Source organism: Camelina sativa, chromosome 12, assembly GCF_000633955.1.
Source record: "Camelina sativa cultivar DH55 chromosome 12, Cs, whole genome shotgun sequence".
NCBI lineage: Eukaryota > Viridiplantae > Streptophyta > Magnoliopsida > Brassicales > Brassicaceae > Camelina > Camelina sativa.
This window is the reverse complement of record NC_025696.1, coordinates 14,501,227-14,524,893: the sequence shown is the minus strand read 5'-3', so window position 1 is coordinate 14,524,893 and position 23,667 is coordinate 14,501,227. Positions and strand designations below refer to the sequence as shown.

The 23,667-nt window shown below is 35.7% G+C and overlaps 5 protein-coding genes across 8 annotated transcripts in view; 2 read left to right on the top strand and 3 right to left on the bottom strand.

The window, feature by feature from the left end:
- LOC104731733 (probable methyltransferase PMT14) overlaps positions 1–2,126 on the bottom strand; it is a 3,683-nt gene extending 1,557 nt beyond the window's left edge. The window contains exons 1-4 of the mRNA XM_019233946.1: positions 1,812–2,126; positions 863–1,526; positions 571–781; positions 27–481 (exon numbers count right to left, since the gene is read on the bottom strand). Coding sequence (XP_019089491.1) covers positions 27–481; positions 571–781; positions 863–1,510 — 1,314 coding nt within the window. The 5' untranslated portion in view covers positions 1,511–1,526; positions 1,812–2,126. The remainder of the gene's footprint in view (positions 1–26; positions 482–570; positions 782–862; positions 1,527–1,811) is intronic.
- On the bottom strand, positions 2,927–4,609 carry LOC104731732 (eukaryotic translation initiation factor 4E-1). Its single transcript, XM_010451210.1, has 5 exons — positions 4,225–4,609; positions 3,643–3,808; positions 3,419–3,544; positions 3,253–3,318; positions 2,927–3,156 (listed from the first exon to the last, which is right to left on the bottom strand). Exons 1-5 carry the CDS (start codon positions 4,521–4,523, stop codon positions 3,106–3,108), a joined length of 708 nt encoding a protein of 235 aa, XP_010449512.1. The 5' UTR covers positions 4,524–4,609; the 3' UTR covers positions 2,927–3,105.
- Positions 11,212–17,001, top strand: LOC104731731 (ABC transporter B family member 9-like). 2 transcript variants are annotated; one of them, XM_010451206.2, is made up of 13 exons: positions 11,212–11,340; positions 11,615–11,882; positions 12,493–12,547; positions 12,633–12,808; positions 12,894–13,115; positions 13,195–13,433; positions 13,514–14,039; positions 14,109–14,382; positions 14,468–15,107; positions 15,180–15,408; positions 15,498–15,764; positions 15,851–16,114; positions 16,193–16,837. In XM_010451206.2, exons 2-13 carry the CDS (start codon positions 11,622–11,624, stop codon positions 16,835–16,837), a joined length of 3,798 nt encoding a protein of 1,265 aa, XP_010449508.1. In that variant the 5' UTR covers positions 11,212–11,340; positions 11,615–11,621. The 2 variants fall into 2 exon arrangements, with proteins under 2 accessions (XP_010449508.1, XP_019089490.1); XM_019233945.1 differs by lacking the exon at positions 11,212–11,340 and having other exon boundaries at positions 11,622–11,882; positions 16,193–17,001.
- On the bottom strand, positions 17,084–19,531 carry LOC104731730 (SH3 domain-containing protein 3). The gene is made up of 10 exons (XM_010451205.2): positions 19,297–19,531; positions 18,878–19,000; positions 18,635–18,704; positions 18,384–18,538; positions 18,202–18,303; positions 17,926–18,123; positions 17,790–17,852; positions 17,623–17,712; positions 17,462–17,536; positions 17,084–17,365 (listed from the first exon to the last, which is right to left on the bottom strand). Exons 1-10 carry the CDS (start codon positions 19,354–19,356, stop codon positions 17,246–17,248), a joined length of 1,056 nt encoding a protein of 351 aa, XP_010449507.1. The 5' UTR covers positions 19,357–19,531; the 3' UTR covers positions 17,084–17,245.
- LOC104731728 lies at positions 21,122–23,404 on the top strand. Of its 3 annotated transcripts, none has more exons than XM_019233348.1 (4): positions 21,122–21,396; positions 21,983–22,617; positions 22,698–22,796; positions 23,044–23,404. In XM_019233348.1, exons 1-3 carry the CDS (start codon positions 21,297–21,299, stop codon positions 22,788–22,790), a joined length of 828 nt encoding a protein of 275 aa, XP_019088893.1. In that variant the 5' UTR covers positions 21,122–21,296; the 3' UTR covers positions 22,791–22,796; positions 23,044–23,404. The 3 variants fall into 3 exon arrangements, with proteins under 3 accessions (XP_019088893.1, XP_010449505.1, XP_010449506.1); XM_010451203.2 differs by having other exon boundaries at positions 21,123–21,396; positions 23,038–23,404; XM_010451204.2 differs by lacking the exon at positions 21,122–21,396 and adding an exon at positions 21,426–21,630 and having other exon boundaries at positions 23,038–23,404.

Below are 23,667 nucleotides of genomic sequence, written 5' to 3'. Positions count from 1 at the left end.
GCAGTCACTCGCTTCTTCCATAGATTGATGTCTTCTTGGTATGATTCTGCGTCAACGCCGTTAATCAAACCTTTAGAGATACTTGGAGGCACAGCGAATAGTCTCTCCGGGAACTTCTTTAGCTCTCCTCCAGCAACTTCTTTTTCGCTTGATACTTTAGGGAATGGTGTTACACAAGTTTCTATCTCCTTGTACCAGACATCATCAGTGTCCTTTCTCTTGCAGGTGTTAACTGGTGTTGATCTATCGCATGATCTGTCGTTTATCTTCTTTCTGAAAATTGCAATGTCTCCCTTCTCATACTTCTTCTCCCAGCATAAGGACTCTGCGATGTCCTCTATTTTCTTTTGCTCAGCGTTGAGTTCTGCTTTAGTTCGGTTCCACGTCTTGTGCCATGTCTTCCAGTTGATCGGAGGACCTGATAAGACCCAGTAACCTCCAGGTCTCAAGACTCTATCAACTTCCATTAAGTACGTTCCCTCTGTACAACCAATCAAAGACACAAATATGAGTATATATATTGAGCAAGAAATGTGAATTTGCGCGCTTAATTTGATAGTTTATATATACCGTTTGCGGTCCATGGTATCAAGCATCGAGAGCATTGAGCCATATCAAAGGCTCTTGCAGGGTAAGGAAGAAGAATTGATCCAAGAACAGCGATGATCGCTGGAACACCTCTCTCCAGCGCAAACTGAACTTGTGCTTCGTGGTTATCCCTTGGCGCAAAGGACATAGCCAAAACATTCCTCTTAAGCATATAAGCACCCCAACTTGCAACCTAGAGATAGAACATTAGAATCAATAAGGTTCTACTATGAATCAAAACATATTTCCAGCGGAAACAATGAAACCAACTTACCCCACATCCAGTGTCCAATGCAGTTCTAACAGAGCCATCTTTGATTGGGATAACAGAAGCTAACTCTTCTATATACGCATCCGCGCCTTGAGGAAACATAGTTCCTCCACCAGGGAATTTAAACACATTTCCTTGAAACTGAACCCAGTTCTGTCCAGCTTTTTCAACAGTCAAGCTCTTGAAAGGAGCATTAGCATAGTGAACGTAATCTCTACTTTTAGGCCAAGGGAACGGAGTCATATACCCTTTAGGAGCTGGAATAAGACAACGCAGTTTCTCATTATCAGGAGGACAATGTCTCTCTCTGTAAATCATGTTCTCTCTCGGGAACTTCATGGCTCTGTCCTGCTCCTGACAAGGCGTGTAATCCTTGAGCTTCACATCACACGGCTTGAAAGAAACAGGCTTCGGATCAGCTTTTTCAGGGATCTTCACTGTGTTGTGATGAGGCTCAAAGTCAAGTTCAGTGACAATATCAGTGCACTGAGCTTGTTTTGTGATCTCCATAGCTATGCTATCTCCTTTACCAAACCCACTCTTTTGCCATGCTCCAAGAAGGTAGAAGAAACAGCATAAACCAACCACAACGAGTAGAGATAGTGTACTTCTCGATCTATTATTCCCTGGTGGGTTATGCTTAGAACCCATGATTCTTTCAAATCTCCTGAAGCATTTTTGAACAAATCACAAACTTAGATACTTAGTATAACACACTACTTTGAGCTAAAAGCATCAAGATCTGTTAAAAGAGTACATAAACTTATTCAGTTTAATCGAAACCAATACTTTAACAATTGAAATATAGGATTTATCGATTCAAAGACTAGTTCTAACATAAAGTAATCTAAAGACTATAACTTTAGCAATGAAATCCAAAACCCAGAAACGGATCTCGTTGAGACAGATGAGTATCAGAGCTATCAGTAGAGAGAGAGAGAGAGATACTAACCTGGTCGATGTAGATCTTGTAGTAGCAGAGAGAGACTCTAAAGTCTTGTTCTTTTGTCTCAGATCTCTCTGGTTCAAGCTCTCTTTTAGTGATGAGCTTGTAAGAAAGTATAAAGCTTTTGAGTGTGAGACAGAGAGAGAACTCACTTAAAATAAAGGTCCTCGTCTTCACTAATTAGCAAGGACACTAATTGAGATTTGATTTAACTTGATGATGAAGGCGCGTTTGATTTAATTCAATTTCAAAAATATTTTTCTTTTTTGAAACTTTGTTGGAATTAAATGTGTGTAGTTTCGCAGCAAGATCTTAGCAAATATTATTACAATAGTCAGAGATTTAGATCTAATCTGGAGACTGCACATGCATGCTCTCATTCATATGTTCTTTTATTCAAACCCTTTTGTGTGCGTTTGTATATAAAGTATAAACTATACTTTATTTAGTTTTTTAAAAGCTTTTAGGTAATAGTTTGATTTACAATACATTGCAATATCTAGTTAAAATAAAATTTGAGATTCTGGTTCACCATTATTGGAACGAATACAAATACTTGAAGATGGGTGACAAAACCTTTTGTTTCTATTATTGAAAATTGAGCAAACCCATATGTTAAAAAGACTAATTTGTTGAATGTAGTAATCTAATGTTATTATTAGCCGAAGAAACTTGTCGTCTCAAGTGGTCCTTATTAGACAGTTGACATACTTCGTTATTTAGATCTCCTACCGACACTCTTATTTCCAAGTAACCGGATCCGATCCACCGTCAATAACCGAGTTAATCAGTTCACACTGCTCAACATTACTTCCTACATTAGAAAAAAGTGTTGGCATCAACTAAAAAGAGGATGTGACTTTTCAAATCTTAAAAAGTTTCTAGAATTCATTAACATCTTTGATTAGTTATAAATGATGTTTTCTTCAAGTATCCTCAAAAAATCCTTACAGAAACCGGTGATCACTAGTTAAAGACAAGGACCACTCTCCAAACATGAACGGTATATGGGAAACTAAACATGCAATGTTATGAAGAGCTTATGAGTTTTGGATTGGACTTTGGAGGACCGATAAGATTGGTGGGTTTTTTTATCAGAGTATTTGGCCTCTGGTACCATAAATTTGTGAAGACACTACTAATATATTAATACTAAATGAAATGTTGGAGCTTCTGAACAATCAACACTCAGGAGCAAAGATAGTGGTCAACAAGTCATGTTTTAAAGATATAAATAGAGATCTCTCACATACAAAACTGTAACTGAAACAATGCAAAGACTTGAGAGGGTTGTCTGGTTTCAAGCGGTGTAAGCATTCTTTGCGTTCCTGTCGAGCTTCTTCGCATCCTCCTGAAAAAGAAAAACAAAAAGAAACGAAAACAAACAATGAGAGATCCGATGAAACGACTTTTGAACTAGCTCTAGGAGAAGACAAATTCTTCTTACATGGATGATGAAACCTATGCTGTTGTTGTAGTCAAGAAACTCCTTCCATTGTTTTCCAATGCTCACCTGCAACATTGAAGCAGATGGAACTTTCATGTCTTTTTGTTTACGCAGAGACTGTTTGATGAGTTTTGATAAGAAAAAAAACTGTCTTTTCTATTTTTACCTGAGCAGCTTCGTTTGGAGCGTTTTTGGTCCAAATAGATATCCTTTCTTGCTTTGCTCTAATGTTAACAACCGCTCCACAAATTTCATCTCCATGATCGAACTGTTCTCCAATCAATGCAAGCAACTAGACCAAGCATGTAATAACCCAGTTAGACTCGATTTGATAGTGAAGTGGAAGTGGTAATTTACTATCCAAAAATAAAACAAGAATAGAAACCGTACAGTGTAGAGCCAGCTCTTATCAGACTTGTCCTTAGGATATGTCATAGTCCATTTGCCTCCGTTTGCACAAATAGGATCCTCCCACTTAGGTTCGATATTGTGTTTGAAACAGTAGAAGTCAGCTCCAGTTGTTAACTTGCTCGGATGCCGCATGTTATTGTACAAACTGCAAAAACAAAAGTTGTCTTTTAATATAAGAAGTCCAAAGATACACAAACCTACTAATCCCATGGGGAAGAGCTTCACAACCAAACTGAACACAAGAACAATACAAGGTTCATCTGAAGCAAACAAGTGACCAAAAAGGGAAAATTTCATATCTAACTAATGCTTTAGATTAACCATTAAGATAATAGCTACCTAATTTAAACCCTAACATAAGTTTTAGCTACAAACTAAAACATCAAACAAAGCAATTTCATCAGTAACATAATAAGAACAGTGGCTTCAATGTCATCTTCTAATCCACACCAGTAAAGATCATAAATTTCATCAAGAAATCGAATTCTAAACAAAACCCAGATGCAGAATCATCTAAAAGAAACAGAGATTGAATCGGGAAAAATATCAAAAAGCCCTAACCTCCAGAATTCTTCAACAGTAGAGAAGGTGAAGACAGATCGCAAAGAGCTACCCCAAGTGGTCTGTTTAGATTTCACAGTAGGATTATCGAACCAGAACGTCCACGAATGTTCCAAAGGATGCGATTGAGGAACGGCGGATTTGTTCGATTCGTCAGCGTCTCCGTGTCCTTCTCCGCCTACGATCTCTCCTTCTTCGGTATCGTCACCTTCCTCATGGTATCGATCAATTGGATTCTCTATAGAATTAGGGTTTGCTTCTTCGTGAACAACAGGCTTGAGAGTGTCTTCTACCGCCATTGTTTCTACCAAGAATCCGAACAGCCTCTCTCTCTCTTTGTCTCTGTCTCTTTCTCTTCTCCAAAATAAATGTACTTTCCTCTCGTAGGGTTAACTATGACACGACACCGTTCTTATATGACATACTGTTCTGTTCTTCTTTTTTTTTTGGGCCAAAACATAACAGATATTTTGTATTAAATTATTATAATGGGCTTTTTATATTGGGTTAAGGCTCCCCAGCCGTAAAATTGTTTTTATTTCTTTCACCAAGGGTTTTTAAGTTCATCATGTTAGTTATATCATCGATTAGATCATGTTTGTTTTATATTCACCAGTGATATTAGCTGATTTTAACGTTTTTATTGCTAGTTTATAATGTAAATCATTAAAAAAAATGGTGATTGGAATTTTTAGCCTATGAAATCTATTACATAACAAAAAAAAGTGTTACATGTGTAAATCTGTTTTTTGTTTTTTTTTTGTTTTTACATTCACAAAAGCAATATAGGACTATTAAGAAGATTTATTACTTACCACACACTACATATACAATATATACAATAGCTTTCGTGTTAAGCTTTATTACTTACTACGACTTGTTCCGTAATCTTTGGTATCTCACCATCCGAATTCATATGTTGTTGACAGAGACTGGAACTACAAGACGATTAAGTTTGTCTTAATTATACCTTTGTAAAGGTTGTAATCTACTCTAACCTCATTATAGTATTTATTTTAACCCATATAGGTTTGTACGCACCTACCTTTGGTTAATTAATTAATATATATAAGTATGTTTGACATACTAAAAAGCAACCGAATTCTAAATCAAAATAATATACATCTGTGTGTTAAGTTACGTGCATGCATGTTATAGTTAAAATTGAAAGTCTGTGGATATACCACAGGAACAAAATAAATTAGATTGGTTTCTCTCGGTCAAACAAAAGAATGGAGGAAATAAAAAGATTTCACATATAATGTTTTTTGCAGTCGAATGTATTCTTTTACTTCATGGTCGATAGTGACGTATAACTGATCAGTGAATCTGGTTCTATTCCATTAACTGTCAGAATTTTTGTTTATTGTACGTGCATCACTAGCTAGTAAGTATAGTACGTACTAGACTTATAACTAAATTGTATAAGATATACTCAAAAAGCTATTTTGACACCATATATAGTTCGATCGAGGGACTATATATCGTGATAATTGACTTCGTCTTCGTTTAAGTTTATATGCTATTCTTTAGATTTTATAAAGATATAAGATTATTGATTCACTGCAAAAAGACATAATTGCATGGCGAGCTTGTTTATATGCCGTAAAACCAAGAATCGAATGGTATAATACCTTTCAAGTATATATTTGATAATGTAATTCGGAAGAATACTTTGAAATTTGCTTTAATTGTCAACCACTCTTTATAGTTTATACCAGAAAGAAAGAATTTTATTTTTTGTCAACTACTCTATATACCGTTAATCTTAATCGCATAACTTCTAGTTACTTCTTAGAGCAAATGTGAATTGTGAAATCTTTTTTTTTTCTTCGCGAATGTTTATTTGTATACTTTAAATCTTATAGAAAAACAGAACATAACTTAATTAAGCAGATGTTATACAAGGATTCTAAATTTTCATTATTTAAAAAGTGATTAAAATATAAATTGTTCATCCATCGCTGAAACAGAATTGAAGTCACATTGGAAATATGGGAATGTCACTTGACATGCATAATATTAGAGAAGTTCATAACCAGATGAACATTATCCAACCACCGCCGAATATTATTTAAAATTATATATAGCCTTTCGTAAGTAAATTTAGCGACCTTTATGTTTAGCTAGCGAAGAGGTTAATGATTGATAAAACTTTGTCGCTAGTTGACGTTGTCTTATGTAAGTGAAAGAAGTGACTAGTTTTCAAAAGTCGAGAAGTGACTAGTATTGACAACAAAAGTGAATAATTATTGATAAATAATGAGTTATGTGACTTGTAATGGTAATGCCTACTGCGTCATAGTTCTCTTCCATTATGGGCCTGTTCTTTTTCTTATCGCTACTTTAGCGACGGGCGACTGAAAATCTAACTTACTTGATATTCAAGTATATGGAGACTAACACCATTTTTTCCGTGAAAGTACTCGCGCGACTATTATTATCGTTGCTGCATTTTCTGGCGACACTAACCAACACCGGCAACCTTTATAAAAAGAGTCGCAGCGACACCTGAATTAATTATTCACCGCTTGTTGTGCCAGAGTTGACGTTTAATTTTTGGTCGCCAAAAGGAGTCGCGGCGACATAATAACGAACATGCCCTATTTCTATAAAGATTAGAATCAAATTCTCTTTTTAATTTTTTTTTCCCTTTAAAAAAAAAACAATATTAATGTCAATTTTTGAAAAGGCAAACATCGAAAGCATGTCAAAGAAAAAGAAAAGATTGAAGTCCATTTACATTTTTTATTTTTCTTTTATGAAAGAATATAACATATAACAACTTATTAAAAAAAAAATAAACTGAAAACATGGTTAAATGCATCATACGCTTTATCGTTTGTCTTAAATTCTTAACCACTATACTCTTTGGGGTTTTTTTTCCTTTTCTTTTCTTTGACATTGTCATGAACAATGGGTGTGGTACTATTTTGGGATCATAACGTTATGCGCTGATTAAGTTCACTCAAATGTGTGACGTGGTCTCTGCTCTGTTTCCCTAAATAATTTAATTAGCAGAAGGAGTCACTGGTGATGCCCAAGGAAGCAAACTTTTCTCCTTTCGGGTTTTTGGTTTGAAGAAACAAAAGCCATGGAGTACAAGTTCTATCTCAGAGCAATAACAACTAAAATTTTAGCTTCATTCTATCAATGTGCGGCAAACAATCCTTATGGGTTATGGCTTAGCTTCCCCATGCTTCGAGAGATACCCAAGTAATGGTTTTCTTCTTTTTTTTTTTTTTGGTAGAAGTAGTTGTTTTCTTCTTCATAAAAGAATATAAATTACTTTAATTCATATACATATACATATATACTATATCGTTTGTTTTCACATGATATATATTTCTTGCATAACGTTATACAATTTTCACATAATAAGAAAACTTTAAAATTTCAAGTACACCTTTAATGAAAAAATAAAAATTATAGAGATAAATTTAGTACTTATTTCAAAATCTTCATTTAAAAAACACAAGAAAATCTTTGTTAAATCATAAAAAAAACACTTCTTATGAAAAGAAAAGGAGTAATACACTACTAATACTTAGAGAACACTTATCCCCTCTTTATTATTTCAGAAGTACACGACTTATTTTTGGTAGACCATATAATAGTTATATATGGATCATTAGTTGGTTATAGAATTGACATATTAGTAATTTAAGTATAACATTTGATAATCTTTCGATATTTACGGGTCTACTTTGATTACTGTTAGATCCTATATTGCTTATTTATCCAATTATTCATAATTAATTATTAATAATAGCAATAGCAATGAATCCACTTTAAATCTAATCCGGAATAATAATAGCATTTGAAGGAATAAAAGATGATATACACAAATGAAATAAAAATATTTTAACTCGAGAAATCTTCCGAGTTCGGTAACCGTAAACATAAAAACCGTGATTTTTGTTAAAGTAAACAATATTTCGATCTTACCTAACAATATATACCCTACCTCTACCACTATAAGAAATTAAATATATACTGTTGAAGGAAATTAAACAAATTTAAACATCTCTCGATTTAAATAGGATTAACTCTGGAGACTCCTTCGATGGCTAAAAATATCATACCTTAAAATTATTATTTGTAATATCATAATTTAAAGTTATATGTACTTCTTTCCTCACAAACAGATGCATATCTTATTTACATATTCCATTATTATTTACCAATCAAAATGTAGTTAGTTTTATGATAAAATAAGTTATAAACTTATAATTCGGTTTAAATCTAAAATGTTAAGGTTATATGATGATATTGTTTAATACTAAAAATATATCAAATAAAAATATTTAAATTTGTTGTATAAAATAAAATTTAACTCGTGCTAAAGCACGGGTATTAATCTAGTTAGTTATACTAGTCTATACACATATCATCTTTTCCAAAAGTAAGTTTACACACAAATTTGCGGATATAAAGATGTTTGATTCTCCACTAGGGGTTCTCCTTAATCCTTATGACTAAATTATGTTTAATATGATTATGATTAACTCTAAACCAATATATATTGATTACATAACAAAACTAGAACATAAGAAAGTGTGTATACAATATTAAATAAGCAAATAAAGAGTGAAGAATAACAGTAATATTTAGTTTGTTATCTGAAAAAATTATTTATTAGTCTCATATACTTGGTGGAACCTAGCTAATGGAATAAACAATAGTTTAATTTCTTGGGAATTCGAATTTCTGAATCGATAAATTTTAGTGGAATATATATATTGGAAAAGGTTGCTTGAAGACTATAATATGTTCTTATACTATTACATGATTTTTCTATTATGATGTCTCTAGTATGTACTTTTGTTTTCCCTTATTTGGTCCATTTTGATGATGATTTTTTTTTTTTTTCAACAAGTGATTAGGTCAAACGAGCCAATTGGGAGGGGAAATTGTTTACAAATAAGACATGATGCGGAGAACTACGCGCGTGCCAGTGAATCCGCACTTACATTCGCATTTCTAGAAATAAAAGATAAAGAGAAGGATGAAAACTCTTCCTTGTCAATCTTGATGTCGTCAAGGTACGCCGAGAAAGCTGGCCAGTCCGCAGGAGAAGACACCATCTTCACCAAGTCTGAACAGTCTGTAAAGAACGCCACATCTCTGAAATCATGTCCGATCATGCACCGCATCGCCCAAATGAAAGCTTCTACTTCTACATGTAAGGGAGAGAGACTATGTCGGAAATTAGTGGCTCCTCGAATCGGTGGCGTATCCTGAAACGATGAACAAAACAATCCCGCACCAGCGAGGGGATCACCCGCTTTCCATGATCCATCAACGAAACATCGATACCTCGTAAAAAACATAGGAATATTATCGGTGGGCAACCGCTGTCGGGGGTGTGGAGCGAGATTGGTAGGGGTCGAAACCATACTATCACTCTCCTCCTGAGCCTGCTGCCACGACAAGGCCTCACCTTCCGCTACCCTGACAGTATCCGCAGGAGACTCAACAATATTATGATAAACCTTTGCATTCCTTGCTTTCCAAATATACCACATAAGCCAGGGAAACATAGATATCTGAGAGGCCGGGTTATTGGCGCCCATAAAATGATCCATATTTGCGTACACGGACTCAGTGGAAAAAGAAATGGCCCCAACTGGTACGTTTGCTAAAGCCCAAGCCTGTCGAGCCGGAGGACAGACAAAAATGGCATGATTAACCGTTTCCTCCTCGGCACCACACTGAGCACAACCCAGGTCGCAGGCAATGCCCCGCTTTCCAAAATTTGCCGATACCGAAATACACCCCGATAAATGCCCCGCTTTCTCAAAACTTTACTATTTTTTAAATAAATATTTTATATTTTTACCTTTCATTAATAACATCTAAATTAAGGGGGTGTATTCACTTTTGACATTTTAATTGATTTGTGTAAAATTTACAAATCCTATGTTATTCAATCATGAATTTTTTAAAAATATTAAAATTCACTGTTATTGAACTGATGATTTAAAAATCTACTTTAAAATCTATTGTTATTCAAAACAGTTTGTGGATTTAGATTTTAATGATTTTTAGGGATTCTGGAGGATTTAAGATGATTTGTTTCCTTTGTTTAGGGAGTATTATTGGATTCTAATTTATAAATAATTTTGAAGACTGAACAAAATCATAAGTGAAAGATTTTTAAGGATTGCTAGAAAGTAGTCTATAGTTTTGTTGTTTACTTTTCAAAAATCTTGTAAAGTACTCCAAAAAATCTCTGTATTTTTGTGATACTTTCCATAACTTTATTTTGTGAAAAATTATATAAAATCATGAATCAATAACATAATAATTGAATTCATTAACCATCCTAGATTTTTTGTTTTAATAAATAAACATAACTCAAATTTGTTAAGATTTTTAATGGATTTTTACTAATCACAAACAAGTAACACTAAAATTTAATAGAGTTTAACAAAATCTTGATCTAATAACAATAGATTCTACATAACATTTAAATTCTTTAAAACTCTATTCAAATCTCAAATCAATAACTTCCACTTAGTTAAAAATACAGAAATCCAAATCTCATGGTTTTAGGTAGGATTTGAAATAATTTTACAATAAATCATATCAATTTCCCTAAAATCTATTAAAATTCTAAATTTCATAAATTCCATAAAATCCTCCAAAATTATGGTTTCAATACACACTCCATAAACCTATCAAATGTACACTTAAAAAAACTCAATTAAACTCAATTAATAAATATATGAAAATCGATCCTAACATATTTGATTAAAAAATATTATCTTACTGTTTTTATTCATTTTTGGTGGGATATTTCGATGAAAAACTCCCAATAGAAATGCTCTTAATTCTTCATATATCTTAAGAAAAAAAAAAACTAACGCTTAATTTCTTAAAATCCTTAAAAACATCATAACGCAAACATCAAGGAGGAGACTAAAGAATAGTATTTAACAGTCTAACTCTATATTTAGGAAGAGACGACGAGCGAGATCACAAAAAAAAAAAGTAAGTTAGAGTTATGACTTATACATAAGCGAGATCTTAAAAAAAAAAACCATAACGGTATTTGAAATCTCACCAGTTTTTTTTCTCCTCTCTCTTCGGTGTCTCATCACTTCTGTTCAGGTCTCTTTATCTCTCTTTCTCCTTCTAGAAACTCTCTAAGATTCTCATATTCTTACAGTCTGGATTGTTTTGTTTCTCATTCAAGAACGCGTAATCAAATTTTGATATCTCTTTCTTTACGCTATAAGCCTTAATTATTATATAAAGCCTTCTCTATATTTTTTTTAATTATCTCCCTTCATCTCATAGATCCCGTGAAAGTTTTTATTATACCTATAAAGTCTCTCGACTCTTTTTTTNTTTTTTTTTTTTTTTTTTTTTAATGTTCCTATAGGATAATTATGGAAACAGAAGAGGAAAGACAAGAAACAATGGAGGAGATCAAACCGATGAAGAAGAAGAATGATGGTGGGAATCAGAAAGTGTCGTATATCAAACTGTTTTCTTTTGCCGAAAAAGCCGACGTAGTTTTGATGACCGTCGGGACTCTCGCTGCCATGGGTAACGGCCTTACTCAGCCGTTAATGACTCTTATCTTCGGCCAGCTCATAAACTCCTTTGGTACCACCGATCCAGATCATATGGTTAGAGAAGTGTGGAAGGTTAGGGTTTTTTTTTTATAGTATAGATTATCTTTTTTATTAATTAGTTAAATTTGGGATCTGGTTAGATCGAGCCGAGTCAGATTTTCTTGATCAAGAAATACGACATCCATGATTTAAGGGATTAGGGTGAATATTATTCTTGATTTTAGTGATCATTAAAAAGTTAATAACGATTCTTGATTTTTGATTTCAGTTAAGGAGGCTCTCAATTTTTTAGATTAACCTATAGTATAAGAAAACGTTTAACAGAACAAAGAAGATTAAGCTATAGTAATTTTTTATGTTGACCAATAAAAAGGAAAGAAAAATATAATTTTGATGAGAAAAATTATGATGTAACTTACTAAATAGGAAACACACTTTAATTTCTGCTTTTAAAAATTCATTGATTGATATAATTATACTTTATTTTTTATAAGTTACATGAAATAAATATGCATTAATGGAGTTTACTGTTTCCTTTGTTTAAAAGATATGGACAAAGATACTGTTTATTTAGCCTTTACTTTAAAGTTAAAGACTGAAAGCAACTTTAGTTTTTTTTGGCGTGGAACATAATCAAATTTTAGTGACTATAATTCCATTAATCTTCCTTCCACGTTTACAGGTTGCTGTAAAGTTTCTTTACCTTGCAGTATACTCTTGTGTCGTCGCCTTCCTCCGTAAGCTTTTACTACTCTCTGTTTTTTTTTCTTTGCCCTAACTTGTGTTCGGAGTTAACAGTTTCTGCTGCAAATTCTTCAACAGAGGTCTCATGCTGGATGGTTACTGGAGAACGTCAATCCGCCACAATTCGTGGTCTATACCTGAAAACGATATTAAGACAAGATATTGGCTACTTCGATACGGAGACAAACACAGGAGAGGTCATCGGAAGAATGTCTGGAGACACAATTTTGATTCAAGACGCCATGGGAGAAAAGGTTTTTTATTAATTAAATACAATTAAGGAATAAATGATTTCTTGCGATACAAGATACCAAAAAAACTGTTGGTTTTGATGCACAGGTTGGAAAAGTCATACAACTAGGAACGACTTTCGTTGGAGGATTCGCGATTGCATTTATTAAAGGGCCGCTTTTAACGTTGGTTCTTTTGAGTTGTATCCCTCTGCTTGTGATGGCAGGTGCAGCCATGTCTATGATCATGTCTAAAATGGCTAGCCGTGGTCAAGTGGCTTACGCAGAGGCTGGAAATGTAGTTGAACAAACCATTGGAGCCATTAGAACAGTGGGTTCTTCTCTTTCTCCTTTCCATAACATTAATCTCCGTGTCATTAGATCAAATCGCTGTTTTATTTTTTCCTTAGGTAGTAGCGTTTACCGGAGAGAAAAAAGCAACGGAAAAATACGAACGGAAGCTCGAGGTCGCTTACAAGACTATGGTTCAACAGGGTTTGATCTCTGGTCTAGGCCTTGGTACATTGCTAGGCGTGATGTTTTGCATTTACGGTTTAGCGGTTTGGTATGGTGCAAAGCTAATAATAGAGAAAGGTTACAATGGCGGACAAGTCATCAATGTAATTTTCGCGGTCTTGACAGGAGGAATGTGAGTTAGAGATTCTAATCCCTCAACTTGACTCATTGCATACAATCTTACGTGTTTATCAAGCTACCTTGTCTTCTCAGGGCATTAGGGCAAACATCACCGAGTTTGAATGCTTTCGCCGCAGGAAGAGCCGCAGCTTTCAAAATGTTTGAAACGATCAAGAGGCGTCCAAAGATTGATGCGTACGATATGAGCGGTTCTGTTCTTGAGGACATTAGAGGAGACATTGAGCTTAAAGATGTTTACTTCAGGTATCCGGCAAGGCCTGACGTTCAAATCTTTGCTGGATTCTCGCTCTTTGTACGGAACGGCACGACGGTGGCTCTAGTGGGTCAGAGCGGAAGCGGTAAATCGACGGTTATCAGTCTAATAGAGAGGTTCTATGATCCGGAATCAGGACAAGTTTTGATAGACAACGTTGATTTGAAGAAGCTTCAGCTCAAATGGATAAGAAGCAAAATCGGTTTGGTTAGCCAAGAACCTGTGTTGTTTGCGACCACAATAAGGGAGAACATAGCTTATGGGAAAGAAGATGCGACTGATCAAGAGATTCGAACTGCAATTGAGCTCGCTAACGCCGCTAAATTCATTGACAAACTCCCACAGGTGCCTTAAATTTTCAATACGAAAAATATGATTAGAAGGGATTTTGTACTCAATGCTCTATGTTTGTAGGGTTTGGATACAATGGTAGGAGAGCACGGGACGCAAATGTCTGGTGGACAGAAACAGAGGCTAGCTATCGCTAGGGCAATTTTGAAAAACCCTAAAATCTTGCTTTTAGACGAAGCAACAAGTGCGTTAGATGCAGAATCCGAACGTATTGTTCAAGACGCGCTCGTGAACTTAATGTCAAATCGTACTACCGTTGTGGTTGCTCACCGGTTGACCACAATAAGAACCGCCGACGTAATCGCCGTTGTCCACCAAGGAAAAATTGTCGAGAAAGGTATTAAAGCTACCGTGTGCTAAACGTTACCTATTTTGAAAACGGTATTGTGCACTATAAGTAATCGATTGTGAATATTTTTTAGGGACTCACGATGAGATGATTCAAGATCCCGAGGGAGCGTATTCACAGCTTGTTCGTCTACAAGAAGGATCAAAACAAGAAGCTAACGAAACAGAGAGACCTGAAACAAGCTTAGACGTGGAGAGATCAGGAAGTCGTAGGTTATCATCAGCGATGAGAAGATCAGTTAGCCGGAATTCATCGAGATCGAGCAGCCGCCACTCTTTCTCTCTCACTTCCAACTTCTTCATACCGGGCGTTGGCGTTAACCAGACCGAGGAGATCCAAGATGAGGAAACAACCGTGAGGCACAAGAAAGTATCATTAAAACGGCTTGCTCGCCTCAACAAACCGGAACTTCCTGTTTTATTGCTCGGGTCACTTGCCGCAATGGTTCACGGAACGTTGTTTCCCATCTTCGGTTTACTGCTTTCGAGCTCGATCAATATGTTCTATGAACCAGCAGCGATACTGAAGAAAGACGCACGTTTTTGGGCGCTGATTTATGTCGCTCTTGGTGTAGCCAATTTCGTCATGATCCCGATCCAAAACTATTTCTTCGGTATCGCTGGAGGAAAGCTGATTAAACGCATCCGATCAATGTCGTTTGATAAAGTGGTTCATCAAGAGATCAGTTGGTTCGATGACACATCAAATTCCAGGTACAAATATACATAAACGCGTATTTTTGTATGTTTTAAATTCTAATACTATTAATTTGCGTTTTGTTTCAGCGGTGCGATTGGAGCGAGGTTGTCCACGGATGCTTCAACAGTGAGGAGTTTGGTAGGAGATGCATTGGCGTTAATAGTACAGAACATAGCTACTGTAGCCACTGGGTTGATAATAGCGTTTACAGCGAACTGGATGCTAGCTCTCATAGTTCTTGCTCTCTCACCATTTATTGTCATCCAAGGATATGCTCAAACCAAGTTCTTGACCGGTTTCAGCGCAGATGCTAAGGTTTACTGTAATAATGGTCACAACATTTTTTGGTTCGGTTCCGGTTTAGTCACAATTTCAATTTACTGATTGATTTTATTTTGGTTTAGGCGATGTATGAAGAAGCGAGTCAAGTGGCGAATGATGCAGTGGGAAGCATAAGAACGGTTGCATCTTTCTGCGCAGAGGAGAAAGTGATGGATTTATACCAACAAAAATGCGATGGACCGAAGAAGAACGGTGTTCGGTTAGGTCTTATGAGTGGTGCGGGTTTCGGTTTCTCTTTCTTTTTTCTCTATTGCATCAATTGTGTATGTTTCGTCTGCGGTGCGGGGTTGATTCAAATAGGTAAAGCCACATTTGGTGAAGTCTTCAAGGTAAGAAGAAGAGAAGCATTTTCTCGGTTCGGTTTAGTTAAAATCCGGTTTGGTTTAGTGATTTCTACTTGATTTAATTTTCACAGGTTTTCTTTGCATTGACGATCATGGCGATTGGAGTATCTCAAACGAGTGCTATGGCACCTGATACAAGCAAAGCTAAAGACTCTGCTGCTTCCATTTTCGATATCCTCGATCGTAAACCGAAGATTGATTCTAGCTCTGATGAAGGTACAACGTTGCAAAACGTTCATGGCGATATCGAGTTCAAACATGTTAGTTTCCGGTACCCGATGCGACCGGACGTTCAGATATTCCGTGATTTATGCTTGAGTATCCCTTCCGGAAAGGTAAAAAAACAGTCTTTTTACCCGGTTAATTTCGGTTTTGACCGGTTTAAGATTTGGTTATTGGTTGGTTTTTTTCAGACCGTTGCACTTGTTGGAGAGAGCGGGAGCGGGAAATCAACGGTGATAAGCATGATTGAGAGGTTTTATAATCCGGATTCAGGAAAGATTTTGATCGATCAGGTGGAGATTCAAACATTTAAATTGAGTTGGTTAAGGCAACAGATGGGTTTGGTTAGCCAAGAACCGATTCTGTTCAACGAGACTATCAAATCAAACATAGCTTATGGTAAAACCGGTGAAGCCACAGAGGAAGAGATTATAACAGCAGCAAAAGCGGCAAACGCACATAACTTCATCAGCTCGTTGCCTCAGGGTTACGAAACGTCCGTTGGAGAGCGCGGTGTTCAGCTATCTGGCGGTCAGAAACAGAGGATTGCGATCGCTCGTGCCATTTTAAAAGATCCAAAGATTTTGTTGCTTGATGAAGCGACGAGTGCGTTGGACGCAGAATCTGAGCGTGTGGTTCAGGATGCGCTTGATCGTGTTATGGTGAATCGAACCACTGTAGTTGTGGCTCACCGGCTCACGACGATCAAGAACGCAGACGTGATCGCGGTTGTGAAAAACGGAGTTATTGCTGAGAAGGGAAGGCATGAGACACTGATGAAGATTTCAGGTGGTGCTTATGCTTCTCTTGTCACTCTGCATATGACTTCAAATTAAGAGACTTTTGACTGAAAGAGAGAATTTTTAGATTTGATTCGTTAATTTTGTTCTGTTAAACTCATAAATTTGAGACAAACAGAGTGGGTTCCAAATGTTATTGGATGAACAAAAAATCTTTGTGGTCAAGTCAAGTTACTAACTCCTAATTTACCTTTTTGTTATTGTTTCCCTGCAAGTCATAGGATTATTTAACTTGAAGCTTCTATATATATATTTTTAATCTGCAATAAGAACACTCTTCAATAGGGCACCAATGAAACATTTTTTTTGGAGGTAAACACTATTTGGATAAACAAATATGAACAAGAGTAGTATATTTTTTTTGGCAGAAATGACTGAACGAAAACTAAGTATTTCAGACACAAATGTAAGGAAAAAAAAAATGAAAATCTTTGAAGAAGAGTCTCAGTAAACTTCAGCAGCAAAGTTGTTTGTAGGAAGTCTCTGTCGTTTCTCAATGTAAGCCATAGGAAACCAACCAGCTTTGCCTTTGCATTCTCCTTCAGCCCAACCGGTTTGGCTCACCTGAGAATACGAAAGAAAATCAGCACACAGAGTTAAGTTTCAAGCTCTCTCACTGCAAAGATTTAGTTCTTTGATTTTGGTAATAACATGTGAAACCTTGCGGACAACGACGTAATCTCCTTTGTTCAAGTCTAGCTCTTTCTCTGACGCAGCGGAAAACGGATGGACAACCTATCGAGGGAAGAATATATTGAAAAGAGTCTTTCTCTTCGTCTGAGATATGCAATGATGATATTACGAAAGGTATAAAAACTTACTTCAGCTAAAAAGTATGATGTTTTCTCTGAGCCGTTCTCTGTTGGAATCGCAGGAGGAGCAGATTCTTTGTGTTGTTTCTCAGTTACCATCTAAGAAACACAGTAAGGCCGAAATGTGTAAGCTTTTAATGAAATATAGATATGAAAACGATTCATCCATTACTAACCTCTGCTTCAATGTCACTAAGGATTGCTGCTATTCTCAAGTGATAATTTTTCTCCCCTTCAACCTAAAATAAGCAATACGGTAAATACTAATCTTTATAAGACACAAAATCCAGTGTGTATGTATATAAAACATACCATAGCCACAAGCCTCTGGAAAGTGAGTCTATGTTGCTGTGATTCAACAGCGGCCAATGCAGCAGTTGCTTCTTTACCAAGAACTGCCATGTTTGCCTTAAGCTCTTGCATCTTTGCTTCTGCTAGTTGAAGCTTTGCCACATTTTCTGGAATCGGGGCTTCTCTTACACGTGCCTGCCTTCTAGAGACTTCTGTTGCCTGTTTTGCTTTGAAAGTTTTAACTCACATTACAATATAGCCAACAGCATCATAGAACTTAGATTTTAAGAAGATTACATGTGTCTCTGCTTCTTGTCTCATGCGGCTGTAACGTTGAGCAAGATGACGAGCATCCTCAAGAGGAGAACCGGCAACCATAGCTCTAAGAGGATCCAAAACCTTAACGCATTTAACAAAAAGGTTTACTCTTGCTATCTAAGTAGCATACTAAGATTAAGACAGGATAATTCTAGCCGAACCTGAGAAGCCAAAAGCTTGTTGAAGTCTTCCTGTTCTTTGTCTACATGTTTCCGAGCATCACCGTATATAGCTGCAGCCTTGGCTAGAATATTCTCATCAATGTTCTGACTATTTTCGTTCCCATACCTACAACAGTCTTCAGACAACTTGGTTCCTGACATCAAATATGACAAAACAAAAACCTTACAAATGTGTCATATAGTAATTTAGCCAATGATAGGTAAACGTAAAGTAGGTATTCAGAAGAAACCTGCTTCAATGTGTCTGAGCCCGATAGTGGTAAGTGTCTCAGCTGCTTTAACTATTTCTCTCTGGAACTCCTGAAAGTGCAAATAACATATGTTTGATGATATTATGCTAAGATGAATCGTACTGAACCTTCTCCCTCACACAATCAGCTCATATAAACTGTGAGATCAGTCTCAAGACAGGAAATGCCATAAACATGTAGTCAATATCTGAAGTAAGATAATAAGTCAATTTGAGTCCTAACCTTTGCAGAACGAGTAGAGCGGTACAGCTTATCGAGCTGATGATGCCTTTGCATTTCTAGCTCATCAATCACCATTACATCTGAGCTTTCATAACCAGTCCCACTGAACTGCTTGATCACAGCCTACATTTCCAAAATTTACCACAACACCAACACATATCAATGAAATCATCACCAAGACTGTTAAAAAGCAAACAACAACACTCTATAATAGTAATATACAAATCAAAGTCCTTAAAATCATCTATTCTAACAACACGAAATTGGTATATGCAGCTTGTAAGATCAAACACTCTCTGGAATTGAAAGAACACATTCTCCAAAATTAGCAATAGTCGCAACGAAGGAACTAAATTGGGATGCGTTTCGCTGAATCAGTAGAAATGAAATTAGTTGTGGTGATTAAAGAAGGTAATTACCAGTTGCTGCTTTGCGACTTGATCCCTGAGCTTACTCGCTTGTCTTCTAAAAGCATCCATTGTCACTTCGCCCTCTCAGATTTTACCCCAAAATTGATTTTACAGAAAACAAAAAGAGGCAAGCTTGAGAGTTGAATTGGGAGATCTCAACTTCGATCAGACTAGCTTAGAAACTTACAAAACAAATCAGATCTGACTCAAAATATCTTCTTCGACTCGATGTATCACTAATTGATTATCCTCTGAGAAAATCACACACACACATCGATCTGAGCCGAATTGGGTCGGGTCGGGTCGGTTCGGTTCGAGAAAGGTTCCAGTGAATTTAACTGAGATTGAACCGAACCGAACCGGTCTGGAGCGTTTGCGATTGAATAATTAAGGAAGATGTACAATAACATCCCCCAAGGCCCAAACGAGGCGTTACCTATTAGTTACGTTACACGATAATTAATGTGATTAATTAATTAAAGTAAGTAAAGGTAAATAACGAAATTAGAGTATCTGACATGGCCAACTCAGAACCACTTGTATAATATTGTCCCCACAGCTCCCATATCATTTGTCCTAACTGCCATAACATAATAATAATAATCTGAAATGACAACCTATACACTACCGACCTATGTTGCATGGAAACGGAAACGGATACGCGGAAACGAAACGTTTCGGAAACGAGAAACGGGTTTTTTCAAAAATGAAGTAATGGAAACGTGTAGGAAACGTATATACAAATATATAGATATATATATATATATATATATATATAGATATATAGAGAGATATAATAAATTTCCAAACATAAAAACCATATTAAAAAAATCTGAAACAACACAAATTCAAAACATAAATATTAAATAGTTTAATTAAAAGTAAAACTGTAAAAAAAATAAACGTTCAAAATCAAATTTTTTGACCAGCATTGTCATATATTTAGGGATCTTAACGTTTAAGGTACTAATTATATTATATTTTTTGATCATTATATGTATCATGAATTCTTATATTTTCAATTTATTTATTTATTAAATTTTGAAATTATAAAAAAGAGTTTCCGTCGTGTTTCCAAAACGGAAACGGAGTTTCCATCGTGTTTCCAAACAGAGATATTTAGGAATCGTGTTTCTGTCACTTGTTTCCGAGTTTCCACGAGTTTCTGTTTCCAAAACGTTTCGGAAACGGGAAACGCACCTCAAAAAGAGTTTCCATGCAACATAGCTACCGACTACAAACTCGAGTGAGATATTTTACCTTATAATCTTTTATAAAAACAAATTTTTTTTTTTTTGTTAAAAATCATGCAACAATAATACTAATTTAAACATGCTAAAAAAGAAGGTAAAATATTAAAATTTATCACCCAAAATTGCAATATTGACTCTAGTTAATTAATAACCTATAGTAAGGCGAAATTAACTCAACTCACGACCATTTGGTGCCTATATTTTAGAAGTTATAAATATTCACGATCGCGTTAATAAATATACCAAAAGTTGTTGTAAAGTTTATTTTTATTTTTATTGTAATAAAAAAGTTGTTGAACGAAGATATATTTTTGTAGGATCAAACATACTTTACTTTCGTTTATTTATTTTTTTGTTTTTGTTTTAATTAGTCGATTTCAAAAAAGTGTAAGATTATCTGTTTGAACTAACTTTAGGAAAAAATCTATTAGTGACTAAAATTAATGACTAAATCTAAATTAGTAAAAGCGGAACAAACGCGGAAAATAAATGAAACAAACGCGTAATCAATTATAGTGATTTTATTTTGCAAAGTTAATATCAATAAAACGAGAAACTAGAAGAAGAAAACACCCAAAAAACTTTCCCACTTCTACCATTTTGAGTTTTGAAAAATAAATAACACAACAAAAAAGACTCCATTTTTATTCTTCTTCTTTCTTGTTTTACAGAGAGAAACAAACCCCAAAGAGACAAGCCACGATCCGCCATAGCTGTTAGAGATCCCCACCAAAGAAAAGAAGAAACACCAAAATCATGCCTTCAGGTGCTAAAAAAAGGAAAGCAGCTAAGAAAAAGCAAGAAGTAGAAGAAGCATCTTCTACTCAAATCAATCTCAAACCCAACAACAACCATGGTATTGTTTAATTCCTTTTTACAGCCCATTACACTCACTACTTTCTCTCTTTTGTCTCTCTGTCTGTTTTCTCAATTATTCAATCTCACTACACACGTTTTGGCTACCTTTCTCTTGTTTGTTTCTATTTAGCTTCGCTTTAATCTCAGCACTTTTACTCTTTATACAGTGGTTTCTTCAAGTTTTGATTTTTTTTTTTTAAATTATCTGTGCTCACCGATCCAAACAAAATGGGTATCCTTTTAACTTCCCTTTTACGCTCAAAATTTAGGGATTCAAATCTGTCAAAAAATCTGATCTTTCGGTTTGTTTTAGTATGTTCTGCTTGTTATTTCATCTGGGTTCAATCTAGTTTTCGGTTTGGGATTTAACTTAAGGGTAGTTTTGTTTTGAAGTTGTTATGATCATAGTTGAAGTTGTTTATCTCTGATGCTTCGGTTTGATTAGTAGCTGTTCCAGTTTTGTTTGTTTCTTTCTCTTTTGAAGTTTGTTTCTTTTGATGGTTGTTAAGTTTTGATCTGAATAAAGACAGTGTTAAGTCACTATGGTAGTGATACTGATTGGATTTTGTAAACCGATGTGCTAGATTCAAGAAGCCAAGGCGAAAGGGAGAACGATGATGGTACTGTTAGCTCTCAGAAAAACTACAAGAAGTCAGGATCGACAGAGGAAGATGCTATCAGAATCGAAAAGGATACTGATGAGCGCATAGAGATCACTGATTCAAGTCATGATCATGACAAGAGCTCTAGTAGCAGCAGTAGTGGCAGCAGCAGCTCGGATGATGAGTCCAGGGAAGTTAAGAAGATTGATGATGATAATAAAGAGACTGGTGATTCTGTTCCTGAAGTGATTCCTGTGAGTTCTGTCCCAGTTGAACCTGTGCCGATTGCTGGAGATGCTCCGTTTATGGGGTGTACTGCTAATGCGATTGTTGAGAATACCGGTTTGTTGGATTCAGCTACACCTAGTGATCCCAACTCTGGAGAACTGGTTGTAATCTCGCATGTTGATACTTTAACTGACGAGACTCCTTTGCCTAAACCAACTGAGATTGCCCCTGAAGTTTCTCTTGCATCTGATGAGATTAGGCAGGCATCTTCAGGTGAAACCGACTCTGATGTTAAAGAAAACGAGGGAAAGACATCGCCTCTTCCAGAATCCAACGGTGTCCCTGAAGACAAAAGAGAGTCTGATGTTGTCATATCTCATGAGGAAGAGGTTTTTTATTGTTATCCCTTTTCTTCATCCTTTTTTATTGCTTATGTTACCAAAAGGACTAAACTCAGTTTTTCTCTCAGGCTCCCGTGCGACCAACACATGGAATTGCGCAAAGAACCTCATGGTTAAGTTGCTGTGGCTTGTTTGATGTGGTCACTGGATCCAGTAGATAAACTCAGGTAACCTCTCTGTTTGAATTGTTGGTTGCTTAAATCTCTTTGCTTTGGTGAACTTCATGAGTCTATACATATATGTTTCTTAGTTTATGGATAAGAACCAATTCAAAGCATTTCTTTTAGTAGCACGAGTTGGTTATACATCAATGGTACTGTCAAGTAAACTAGCCTCAATCCTGCAGTTGCTGTCTGAAAAATCACATCTCTTTGAGTCGTTGATGAGTTATATTCTATCTAATGACAGAAACAGTGTGTTGCCTATAAACTCGGAAGGTGCAGATCACGGCTAAGGATTCTCAGTATCCTCTATCGAGTACCTGTCAAAGTTCAGTAACTTGATGAAAGAATGTCTATCAAATCACAAATTTTCGCACATGAAAGAGTACTCTACTTCTAATAGACATGTGTACTACAGTATCTGCTCTTTATATAAGTTTTTTACAGCTTCTTTTGTAGTTTTTCTTTGTTTGTCTTCCGTTTCGATATGTAAGATTCCTCGTCTGTCATTGTCTTTGTTCTCTCAGGTTATGAGACTTTGAGACTGGTTAGTGTTTATGGTGAACTTATTATGATTCATGTTTATTACGTATAATAAGACCGGGTTTATGGGATTCTCGGGTTTCAACTGAAGACTCTTTCGCTCTAAACAAAACCAAAAAACATGATTATTTCAAAGTCTGTGGTTGTCATCTCCACCATTAGTACACTTTGTCCCAAAAAAAAAACAAAAAATCTGTCTTATGAGCTTCATTCGTGTACATATGATTCTTAGTTCATGTAAATGATCACTTCAAGTCCATATGCATCAATTGCATTGTCAAGTGAGCTGCGTGTAAAAGAAGTATTAGCCTTAATCATGCTTGAAGCGTGTGTA